This window comes from Lagopus muta, chromosome 7 (genome assembly GCF_023343835.1).
Source record: "Lagopus muta isolate bLagMut1 chromosome 7, bLagMut1 primary, whole genome shotgun sequence".
Taxonomy (NCBI): domain Eukaryota; kingdom Metazoa; phylum Chordata; class Aves; order Galliformes; family Phasianidae; genus Lagopus; species Lagopus muta.
This window is the reverse complement of record NC_064439.1, coordinates 18,122,522-18,134,637: the sequence shown is the minus strand read 5'-3', so window position 1 is coordinate 18,134,637 and position 12,116 is coordinate 18,122,522. Positions and strand designations below refer to the sequence as shown.

General features: G+C 39.3%; 1 protein-coding gene across 2 annotated transcripts in view; it reads right to left on the bottom strand.

Annotated features, from left to right (window-relative positions):
• Window positions 1-11,784, bottom strand: part of NEBL (nebulette) — a 239,758-nt gene extending 227,974 nt beyond the window's left edge. The window contains exons 1-2 of one of the 2 annotated variants that reach the window (XM_048950462.1): window positions 11,309-11,784; window positions 10,342-10,436 (exon numbers count right to left, since the gene is read on the bottom strand). In XM_048950462.1, the coding sequence (XP_048806419.1) occupies window positions 10,342-10,436; window positions 11,309-11,377 (164 nt within the window). In that variant the 5' untranslated portion in view covers window positions 11,378-11,784. The remainder of the gene's footprint in view (window positions 1-10,341; window positions 10,437-11,308) is intronic. The other variant, XM_048950463.1, reaches the window with a different exon arrangement.
• Window positions 11,785-12,116: the final 332 nt, after the last annotated feature.

Below are 12,116 nucleotides of genomic sequence, written 5' to 3'. Positions count from 1 at the left end.
AACTCAGCCAGATCTAAGCTCCTTTCTCTTCCTTCTTCTCCAATCTTCTTCCATCCTTGCTAATCTGTATTTTCAACATTTCTAACACAACAATAATATAAGCCATTTGGTTGTTTAAATAATGAGTTGCCCAAGAATGGCTGTTTCATCTCCCTGGGTTACCCAGGGTTCTTGAGGTCAAAATAAACCCAAAGTTCATGTCATGATCCAAACGGCTATCTAGCCAGCATGAGAGTACCCCACTCCTAATCAGAACAGAAAACGTGACCATTTCAGAGACCAAGTTTGCTATTGCTAAAGTGAAAATCTCAAACAGTTTTTATAAATTAATTATCTTCTCCATCTCTGTATTGTTGATTTCCTTACATGCACACATATCCTTTTCTTTTTGTGCAAGTAGACATGTCACCACTGTTAAGTTTACTTTAATATTTTCAGCCTTGTTTACTAGGTCTGCCAATCCCCTTTGGATATTTCAGGGAATGAAATATTTTATTCTAAATACATTTTAGTTTTTCCTCCAGTCTGATTTCCCCTTTCACCATTACTCCTGACAATTTTGTGATAATGCTACAGAGTTATGCTAATAACTGTTGTAACAAACTTCATCTGCTTTCTGGTAGCCTGACAAAAATCACATCAAGAATTGCAAAATAAAAAAAGGTTTGTAAATTTTAATGTTATGGCAAAATTTACAACAAACACACCAACACAATAGGCTATTCAACAACAGATTTTGCACAAACCTTCTTCCAACAGGCATTCCTTCCCTTTTCCCTCACATAGTACCATTTATCAAACACACGATCAGGCAATTCCTTTAAGGCAGGTTCTTTAACAAGCACACTGCAGCCAAGACCACATCAACATGGAAAGCACAATGCTGTTGTAATGGTCTCCTGGCCAGCCACTAGTTAAGCACCATTGCTGCTAGAAATTCACTTGTTGATCCCTTTTCTTTCTCTATGCCTTGACAAATCCACTCTTGCATTCACACATGCACGTAAACATTGTCATACAGCACATGAACACCCTATTTGCTGTATTGAACACATGGCTCTTGACACTGTTCTGCAGGAATAGTTTATGTATTTTATTTCAAAAAAGCAACATCAATGCTGTTTGTTGTGGGTTGAGTTTTCTCTTTTTTTTTCCCCCCTCAAGCTGAGGCAAATTATCTCATTTTAACAATTCTCCCCTCTACAAAGCATAGTTATTTCATTTTAATTAATCTAAAAGCAGGATCTTATTGTTCTAATCTTTTCCCTAAATATTTGTATTTACTGTACTCTCATACTGTAAGGAATTGTATTAGAAGTATTGAATTCTTCCTGAGTAAAACTGGAACAAAACAAAATGAAAACAGCTGTTATCATTTAGTTTGCCAAGTTAAAAAAAAAAAAAAAAACCTGACGTATAATATAACTCAATTAAAATGCAGTACAAATTTATTTTAAAATATGCAAACTTGGCATTACACCAATACACCTGCGAGAAACACCCTGCCATTTCAAGAGGCAGAACATGATGGACTACCTCGAAACAGTTGCGCTCCTAAGGAAAAAGAATGCAACGTGGTTCTTTGGAAACTGTGAGGCAAGATCTATAGAAGAAGGAAAGTTACACAGCTTCTACATAGTCTTACATTTTATAATACTCTTTGGAAAGTGTCTATGCATCCCCCAGAAAAGCTTTCGTAATATGTGCTTAAATAGTTACTGGCCAAATTATGATTACTTTTTCATCTCTAAAAATAAGCTGCTCTAGTTCTCTCCCAACTGTGACATTGATGGCATATTTTTATGTCCTCCTCCCTTAAGATATTACGGGATCAACTACAGTCATACAGCTCTACTGCAACTGAGAACAAAAGTATATGGGGGAGTGGAGGAGGAAGAGACAGGTGGAGGAGGAAATACAAGAGATGAAACATTCTGCACTGCTTATCATTCAGACTCTACCTCCTGGTACAAACAACCCCATTCTCTTCAGGCTCCATAACAACAAAGCAAAAGAAAACAGCATGGTCGATTCTGATACACTATCAATTTTAACAGCAAGGGAGGAGAAATGGTCTAATTTGTGACTGAAGAAAGAGAATTACCTGTGTTTTAGTGGCTTTTCAATAAGCTGTTTTGAAAGATCATACGATTACGTTCAGAATGAGCCAGCTGATTTCATTTCTATGTGGACAGACCAGTTAATCAACAAGTATTTCAGCCACTTCTCCTCCTTTTTAAGGAATCTAACATGACACAACTCAACTCTGTGCAACTTCTACAATATCTAAATTTGGCAAAACTTCTGTAAGCACTCCACATTTAAATTATACAAGTAAAATGAACTGGCTCTCAGTCTTGATCGTAAGTTATCCAGATAACTATGGCAAGCCTTCAGTGATACTGTATGTAAACATCAAAACTGTTCACTGACACTGAGCTGGTTGGCATAATGTTGTCATTCTGCATCGTCATCACCTACTCTGAAAATCCAACATGACATGAAAGGTTGGAACATACACATTTTTCTTCAAGCTCTACAAAAGAAATAATCTGTCACAGCAGCATCTTTACTTATGACCATCAACAATATTAACAGAACAACACAATTTCAAATTCAGAAAAACAAAAATAGATTTAAGTTCCTTAGCAAATACAACAGGAAATTATATGGCTAAGAGAGTTTAAGATCCCCAAACAGTTAAGTCACAAAACTGTTAACAAAATATACCATCAAGATTTCACAGGCTTGCTACAACCAGTTATTACCCCTTTCAAAGCTCAAGCTGTGCAATTCAAATAAATGAATTATTTGGAATCACAAAATTTCATCTATCATCCTTGTTATATTGCCTGAATATTTTACTAAATACAACTGAAACAAACTTCACTGATATTTAGATAGGTATCTCAAGTAGTTATATATATTTTTTAAAATTACATTAAGAATGAAGAGTGGTTAAAATACCAGCAAGTGAAAACAAACAATTAATGAAAAGGTCTAGCTACAGAATCCCAAAAATACTCATTCTTTATCCTGTGACTATTGGTACTAAACAGATGCCTATAATCTTACTAGGAAAAATTGGTCATTTTAAATGCAGTCTGTCGTGAGCAGCGATCATATAAGTTAAAATAATGTATTTACATGAGCCAAGACATAAGCTAGCAGTAGATCAGGATTTCACAGAACAAGGATTTCTACAAGCATGACATACAAATGTCTTTGAATATCATGCTTATTGTAGTCTTACACAAAAATAAAATATATAATACTCACTCACACATTTTCTATTTTTTTTGCCATAGCAATGTCCTAGGTAACACTGAACTGTAACCATCTCTTTGAAGTAATTACATCAACTGGCAGAATTCCAAACACAGGCCCTATGCTCACATCAGGTACTAGGAGCTACAGTCACAGTCTATGAATTCACCCACTCTAACAGAAAAAACGTAGCTCATCTCCCTCCAGGCAGTTTTTCTACTCCATTTGCACCAGCAGGGAAGCAGGCTGGTTGCAGCTAAGCTTGTAGCACTCCACTATGCTTTCCAAAGCCTGCAACAATCTGAACCAAGGGAGCACACAGAGCTCCCTCCCTACCCAACTACCAGCATGAGGCAGTGTGTACAGGTCACGTTCAAACACACAGCCAGGATTCAGCCAGCTAAACACGTTGAAATGGAACCTGCAAAATTATTTGTATCCCATTACTGAAATACAGTCCCAGGGATCAAAACATTGCCCAACACTTCCAACCCCTAAGCGTCAGCAGTGATTATACTTCAGTGATTCCTTTGCAACTAACCATCAGTCTCATGCACAGCATTCAACAGCTCACCAACTGTTCTTGTGTGCCTTGTTCAGACAGTGTAAACACAAACATCAAACACCTCTCTGAAATTCAAATAAATTTTGCCTAAGAAGCTCCTTCAGCTCTCCTAGCAAGGAGACATGGCTTCTTGTCCTATCGTCTTTTCCATTACTCAATATCACCAGTACTAATCTGGACTTAATGCTCAGTTAACCAAGTCAGATACCACAGAAGCAGAAGCCTGTGTTTGCTCCACAGGAGTGCCTGTAGCTGTTCCTCATTTTTTAGCGATATTTCCATAAATATTCGCAATTATTACATTCAGTTTTATTTACTTTCTTTCTATGCAGAATTCAACACTTGATCTAGCACTTCATGAATAGGCAGAGAAGATAAAGTACTTAATTCACTCATTGCTGCTCACTATCAGGAAGGCTGCACAGAGGTGCACGTTGGGCCCAGTTCTATTCTGTGCTTTCATCTGGTGATGTGGAAATGAAGACTGCACTTACTAAGTTTGCAGTACGCTTACAGGCTCTCCAGTGAGAAGGTAGATAGGATGGAAATGTAAGCACATTAAAGAACAGAATTAGAATATAAAATGAACTTAACAAACTGGGGAAACAGCCTAGGGAAAAAAAAATAAAATGAAGATTTAGTTGAGTCAGAACCAAGTAGAAGATCCCAAGGATAATTAATTACTCAGATAATGGATAACAAGTGCTGAGGCTGCTGTTATGCACAGCAAGATAAAAATATAGTCTGAATATGACTTAAAAAAAAATAATAATGAAGTGGTAAAAACTGTACTGGGTCTTAAGAGAAAACATACACAAGAACTGAATGGGCATTCTTTTCTACTACTTGTGGTAATGCTCCATTGGGTGCTACAATTCAAACCAGATACATGGAAATTTCAGAGATAACTAAAGGTAGATAAACAAGAATGAACAGAAAATACAATCAGTGAGGAAAGAGAGCTGTTTAAAGACAATATGACTGACAGGAGATACGATGGATGTTTCCAAATACAGGAGTTTGTACTTCACAGGATGCTGAACCAGAAATAACAGACTTAAACTACACATTCAGCTCTGACTTGAGCTGCTTCTCTAATAGTTCTGTTATTTGCATTGTTCATGTTATACTGCATCCTAAGACAAAAATCTTCAATACACAAAATTAATAAAGTGATAAAGTGCAAATCTTGGCCTCCTAAGGTTTACATGGAAGTTTCTGAGTTCTTTCTTTTCATAAGAATGACCTTTTGGAGTTGGTCTATGTAATAGCTGATTTTTTTAACAAACTAATAATCTGAAACAGCTGAAAAGCTCAAAAACAGAAGATTTTTTTTAAAAAACATGACTGGCAGCAAGGGTAATCATAACATACAACAACCTGCTTCCTAAAGATAAAATCAGGATTATCCTTTTAAGATGGTGTTCAGTAACAATTGATGATAAAGAATTTAAAAGAAAAAGTTTACTCTTCATACTCTTTTCTGTATATCTTAGAAGTGACTTCAACTTATTTCATGAGAATTATTCTTTCTACTTCTTACCCAACCTTTTCTCTTCTTGTCATATTTAAATTGAGAAATAATTATCCACTTAAATCAATGCTGAAAAATAAGATAATGCTAACTAATTTTGCCACAGATCGTAACATGACATACCTGTTCCCCTTTTAAAAGCTTTCTGACTGGTAGAAAGAAAACTCTTGCATGTTTCACAGCTAAAAATCAAGCCCCTGTTCTGAAGTTCCTCTTTAAAGGCAATGGATTCCATCTAATTGCCAACACCTGCATTCTCTTCCAACTTATCCAACTGCCCAAAAGGCTGTATCATGGTTTTGGTTTGGTTTTCTTCGTTGTTGGTGTTTGTTTTTTTTTTTTTTTTGTTTTTTTTTTTTTTTTGTTTTGTTTTTTTTTTTAATCATTTCCAAGCTGCTGTAGAAGAGCTGACATTTTTCATCTCCTCCCTGTCACACTTCAAAACATGAGGTTTGATTGCATTTGTAGATCGAACCTGTAGTACAATTCTTCTAACATCACAGTATTTTGAACATATTTGTATTTTTATCTATTTCCTACTGGCATGAGTTTAAAAAAAAAAAAAATTAAACCTGATAAAAAACAAAGTGATGATGAGTTTTTCTTCATGTCAATATGACAAGACCGATGGTAGTAGATTTAAATTTCAAAGTTATGTAATCATTCCATATGGTAACAGTCATAAATAAAAACTTGAATGAAGCTACCCCTTGTGTGGGCAATCAGCAAAATTTTAGATATCAACTATTTCAGAAGGATTTATTCCAATAGTTAGGCTGCTTGCCTTTGGCAAGAGATTATATCAGGTTTGTAGAAGCTATTAGGTTTTACAGAAATTAAAAATTACATCTCTGTTGGATATGTTCAAACATGCAGGGAGTCTGTTTCCATCAGCCAACGTGGAGAGCACGTTCCAAAAATATGCATTTCAGCTTCTACATTTCATATTAAAGAAAAACAGACTTGTGTTTTGGTCTACTGAATCTGTCAAAAAAACAAAATGAACTATTTATATGAATATTTGTAAGAATAAGTTACCATGTAATCATCCGACATGATTCAATCATTTAACAAGCTTGAGAACTAGTACACAGTTAGTTGCCAAAATGCCATTCACTTCCTACCATCAGTTTGGTTATTTGCAGATGAAAAGAATAAGCTCTGAGTTGACAAGAAGAAAAATAATTATTATTTTTTACCATTTCCATATACATCAGACAAGTATTTAATATGCTCTATCTACAGGTGAAGCATAACAGGGGCTCCCATCTGCACTAAAGATGTGTTGACCTACCAAGACTTCACATGACCCAAAAGCAACTTTAATTGTTTTAATCCTTCTTTTATTACTTATGTGAATATTCAGAAACACAAAGTGTGGCTAATTGACCTGCTTCAAGCAATGCATAGCACCAGGATGAACTACAAAACTGGACTGTAAGCCTGCGCCCTTCATCTCATTAATATTATTGCACTAATAAGGCAGCTCTCTGGCAAAGCAGTGTGTATGAAGTCAGACAACAAATGGAAAGCAAAGTGAAGTTATTAGCCAAACCTGGAAGTGCCCAAATGCTAAGCAGCTATAAACATTCAAAATTTTTTGTCTATGAGGCCTTTCAAGTGAAATGTGAATGCAAGTAAACAGAGAAACATAATATCATAACCATGAGAATACTGTAACGCTTGGAGGTCCCAGCTGAGATCAAAGCCCCAGCATTCTAGGCACCACACAAACAAGTAGAAACTATTCTGACTAAAACAGCTTGTAAGTTATGTAAGTAATAGAAAAGATAGCGAGAAGAAAAATGTGTAAGCTTTTAGATAAGAGAACTGAATGGTCTAATGGAGACATTAAAAGAATGGTCTTCCTGCTACAGAGTTCCATGAAGTTCATTAAAGCCATATTAGATGCAAGCACACTTAAAGTTTTACCTCTTAACTAAGTTAAGGGAACTTTCATAAATCTACAATTTTACAAAAGTAATATCAAAACTGCAGTAGTAGGAAACCCGGCTTCTTGGTCTGTATTATTTCTGCTACCCAGTAGCTACTCTTGCTGTCAAGGTATTCATAACATGAGCAATGCATACACCCAATAGCTGAAAATGTGTCAAAAAAAAAAAAAAAAAAAAAAACCACTTGCTGTTTAAAAAGCAGAGTTTTAATCAGTATTTCTGTTCCATTCTACTGAATGCTGAAATTTGAAGTATTTCCTAATATATTACTTCTTGGCTCACTAGTCCTCATCAATCCATTAATTTCAAGCCCTTGTCCTTGTGCACCATAAGTATAAACTGAAGTGAAATGTTCACAAATCAGTATCTTCTACTTGTATTAATTAATGGAAAAACAATTAGTTTTACAGTCAAAGTAACTTCTGCTTTTTACTCAGAAAATATTAATTGTAGCACCTGGGAATAAAAGAAATGGGATACTTCCAGTTCATAGGTCAAAATACAATCAATATATCATCTAACTCTTGAACTAACAAATAGACACAGGAATGAAGATGCATGCTTTCCAACTGGTCCTTATAAAAAGCTAACCATAGCTTCCAAACACATTAAATAATTTAGGGGCAATGCTCTCCTATGCAAATTAGTGCATATTTTTTTCACTTTTGTCCACAAATTACATTCTCATTGATGGATGGCCTCAACAAACAGTCTAAGAGTAATCGTTCTTTGTCAAGTGCTTGTAGGTGTTTGTGTGAGTAAATTTGCATTCTTTTCTTCACTGATTTTCTGATCAAGCAGTATTTAACATAAAAATGGATTTGCCTCATACTAATGAACCCTGGATAATACACATCATAATTGAAAATACTATAATGGCATCTGCTTGCAAATAAGGAAGCTTTGAGAAGAGTACTGTATCAAAATATCGTAATTTAAATAAATTGTGTATTCAAAACACAGCTTTGCACAGACAACATATTCCTACTTTGAAGGATATTAGATTTCACTGAAAACACAAAATGCATGTTGGTCTTGCATAAGTCATTCCATAGGACTCTTATAATTACTTTTTAAAGTATCTCAAAAAAAAAAAACCCACCCTTATATATACAAAGTATACATTGTGTATATATATGTAATTTTTTTCCCCTTATTTAATAAACCCTTTTTTTTGGTGGTTTTTAGATTGTTTCTTTCTATTTCATACATCATGTTTTAGGAACACTGCAAACGTAGGGATTTGTATTATAAAACTTATTAAAGAAACTAATAGGAAGAACAGCAGTTGAACAGTATGCAACAGATCCATCATCCTTACTCCCCCTCATTTTTGAATAGAAAGAGATACCATGCAACATAACTACATAAATGAAAAACTCTCCTGCAACAAAAATGAAATAAATACAGCATGGAAACCCCAACCCACACCACAAAGTGAACTTTGTAAGAACTGTTATCAACCATAAAAGAAGGAAAGATCAAGCAGTTAAAGCATCACCACTAAGATTTAACTCCAGAAAGTTTGGTAAAAGGCACCAAATTGTCATCAAAGCTTCAACCACTGTAAATTATATAAGCCTGTACTTAAGCTTTAAGTCAAACACTGCCAAAACCAGACCCCCTCTAGGGTCAGTAAGCTTTAGGTCAGGCTCAACTTCCAGCATGCCACTTGTTGAAGCACAAGTCTTCTTTCTTAGAAACCTTGCCTACAGCATGTTAGACAGCCAACTGGCCACACATTATCACAGGAGGTCTGATGTCACTCCCCTGCACTGCAGAGCACTTCAAGGAAAGCTAGAATGTGTCCAACTGCACAAGCTCCTAAAGCAACTTAAGTACAGCTGTGCACACTGAAACAGGTGTTTCAAGTTTCAACAGCACAGCATTTTTTACAACAAAACTCACATTTTAGACAAATAGGCATTGCCTGGCTTCAGGTTTAACCTGGAATAAATGAATATATACCTGTTGAACTATTCCTCAAAGGCCAGCCATGGTCTGTCTACTTCAACATGAAAAAAAAAAAAAAACATTTCAAGAGGATTGTAAAAAAAATATTTAAAAAAAATAATAATACGATGTGCCTATAGCTTATACTTCCTCTCTCTTAAAATATATAAGCATACTTAAGCAGGTAAAGATAAAAACACTGGCAATATATGACTAACATTAGGAATAATACTACAATCAAATTTGGTTCAAAATTCTTTAGAAATATCCTTGTAACAAAATAAGTGTTTCTGAAGATGAAAACATACTGAAATGCATGTAATAAACCTTAGGAGCATGGTACAAAGAGCAGTAAGTGCCTTTGATATGTGTGTATGTGTCGTCAAAAGTCTCTTCTGAGTACATGCAAGCCAAGCATCAAAGCAGTCTTCAAAACCCAAATAACAACAACATCTTGGAATGGAACACCACATAATCATACTCTACAGCTGAAATTAATCCATTTTCTTTATCAAAAACTAACAGAAAATACAAAACACAAAATAGCACAAAGCATCAGAAGCAGGGAATTTTGTGAATATTTATCTTAGTAATCTGAGATATGTGAACAACATAACCATTTTAAAAACTGGTTGCCATAATCTGACCCGGGATATTGCCTCTGGTAAACTACACAGCAGAGAAGGACTTCGTTTTCTTATTACAAAAAGCTAATCAGGTCCATAACCTTTAACAGAAAGCTGCATAATGGACAACTGTAACCTAGCAGGTCAATAATGAATGTAATAGGAGCCAGCACCAGACCCAGCACTTTCTTGGAGGAAAGGACCTGTATCCTGAGATCTGATATTAAAACATTGCCCAAACACAACATAATCAAACATCTTCATCATCTTCTGCCACCTGAATGCAAGAATACTCCATCTGAAAAGATACAAACTGCTCTGGACTGCACTGCTTCATGGTAGATTAAGTTTTTACAGCACTATACACCTATTTGACAACATCCAAAGCCAGGCTTTCCTTTCATGAGCATTTCTGCAAGACCTGACATTTACAATACTTACGCATTGCAATAAGGTTTCTTTTCATATCCTTTGTAGTTATTCATGTTCAGAGCCATTTTACAAACTTCACAGTGGAAACATCCTTTATGCCAATACTGTAAAGAAATGTAAAGTAGCATTACTTACAATGCCAATGTTTTGAAAGCTATTTTAGGGCACAGGACATGTAAAAACACAGCTATACGTCAATATTTTTTGGCCATGCATCATAGATTTCTGTAAACTACATCAAAGGAATCACTTTCATGCAAAATTGAAGGAGCTTCTGAAACGCTCTCAGAAATGCAAATTCTCTGTTGAAGTGAATACCGAGACCTCAGCACGGTGACCTTGCCAGAACTGTTTTTTAGATAACCGAAGCAGGAGTTGGACATTTTGGTCTAGTTAAAAAGACAAGAAACCCGAGATGCGATGCGCAGCTCTTTGGTACGCACAACAGAAACTACATTTAGTGCACAAGACGGTGTTTCCCTCCCACCGCCTTCCCTTCCCAGGGACGGTGCCTGGGCGCAGTGCCACAGCCCGGAGCGTTATCTATCTGCGAAGCGGACACGGCAGGGCCGGGGCTCAGGTCGCTGCTGCCGCACCCCGGTACGCTGCTCCCGGCACCGCCGAGGCACCGTTGCGTAAGCGGCTGCCGAAGCCTCGACTCGGGGAAGACACCGCCAGCCCAGCGAACAGACCTCGCAGGCAACTTCTGCCCCCGGGAAGCGTCCCGGGCGGCTGCTGTTGCCGGCTCCCCCCTCCCCCCCCACAGGGCCCTCTTCCCCCGCCGGGTGCCCGCTGCGGCCGCGGCGCGGCTCGGGGCGAGCCCGGCGTCAGCGCGGCGATACGGCGACCGCCGCCCGCCCTGCGCCGATGAGCGGCGGAGGGGCCGAAGAGCGGCAGCCCCCGGTACAGTGCGGGCCACCTGCCGCCAAGCTCCCCGCCGCCTCACCCCCGGCTCGCCCGCCCTCCGCCGCCGCACCTTGTCCAGGCAGTTGACTTTCTCGGTGGGATAGACCACTTTCCCACAGCGGGCACACTGGGGGTTCATGGCGCGGCTCCTCCCGGGCTGCGGCTCCCTGCGGCCGAGGCTGCTGCGCGGCGGGCGGGCTGCGCTGGGCTGCGGGCGGCCGATGGAGCATCCCCTGCCCGCACGGGGACGCCGGGGCTCCTCAGCAGCTGCCGGCGGGCGAAGAGGTCATCGACGGCGGCTGGGGAGGAAGCGGCGCTCCAGCTGACTGCGGCTCGGCAGCATGTGTGAGTGGGCGGGCGGGGAGCCGCTGCCAGTCGCCCCCGCCCGCTCGCCGCCCCGCATCCACCCGCCCCTGCCGCCTCCGTGTGCCTGCGCGCTCGGCTCTCCGCGCCGCCGGCGGAGTGACTCACGCCGAGCCCCGCGCGAGCAGCGGCCTCAAGCCAAGCCCACGGGCGCGCCGAGACGCGGCCAGCAGAGAGAGGAAGGGAGGGTGGGAGGAAAGAAGAACGAGCCCCGCGCCGCAGCTTGCAGGGGGGTGAGATAGAGAGCTCCTGCGGGGAACTGCCGCACCTGTCCTGGGTCCGATGGGAGAAACGCTGAAGAGATGGCGGAACCCCGTCCCCGTGGAAGGAAGGAGGGCGAGGGCACCTCTCTGGATCTCGGCGCTCCCAGAAGCGAGGCCCGAGGCCTGGGAATAGAGCTCGGTGTGATGCGGGGTGGAAAAGCAATTTCAGGAGAAGTGGAAGAGGTGTTTAATTACTTAAAAGGCAAAAGGACACTAAATGCATTGAAACTTTGAGGGGAGCAGGGAGTTGTC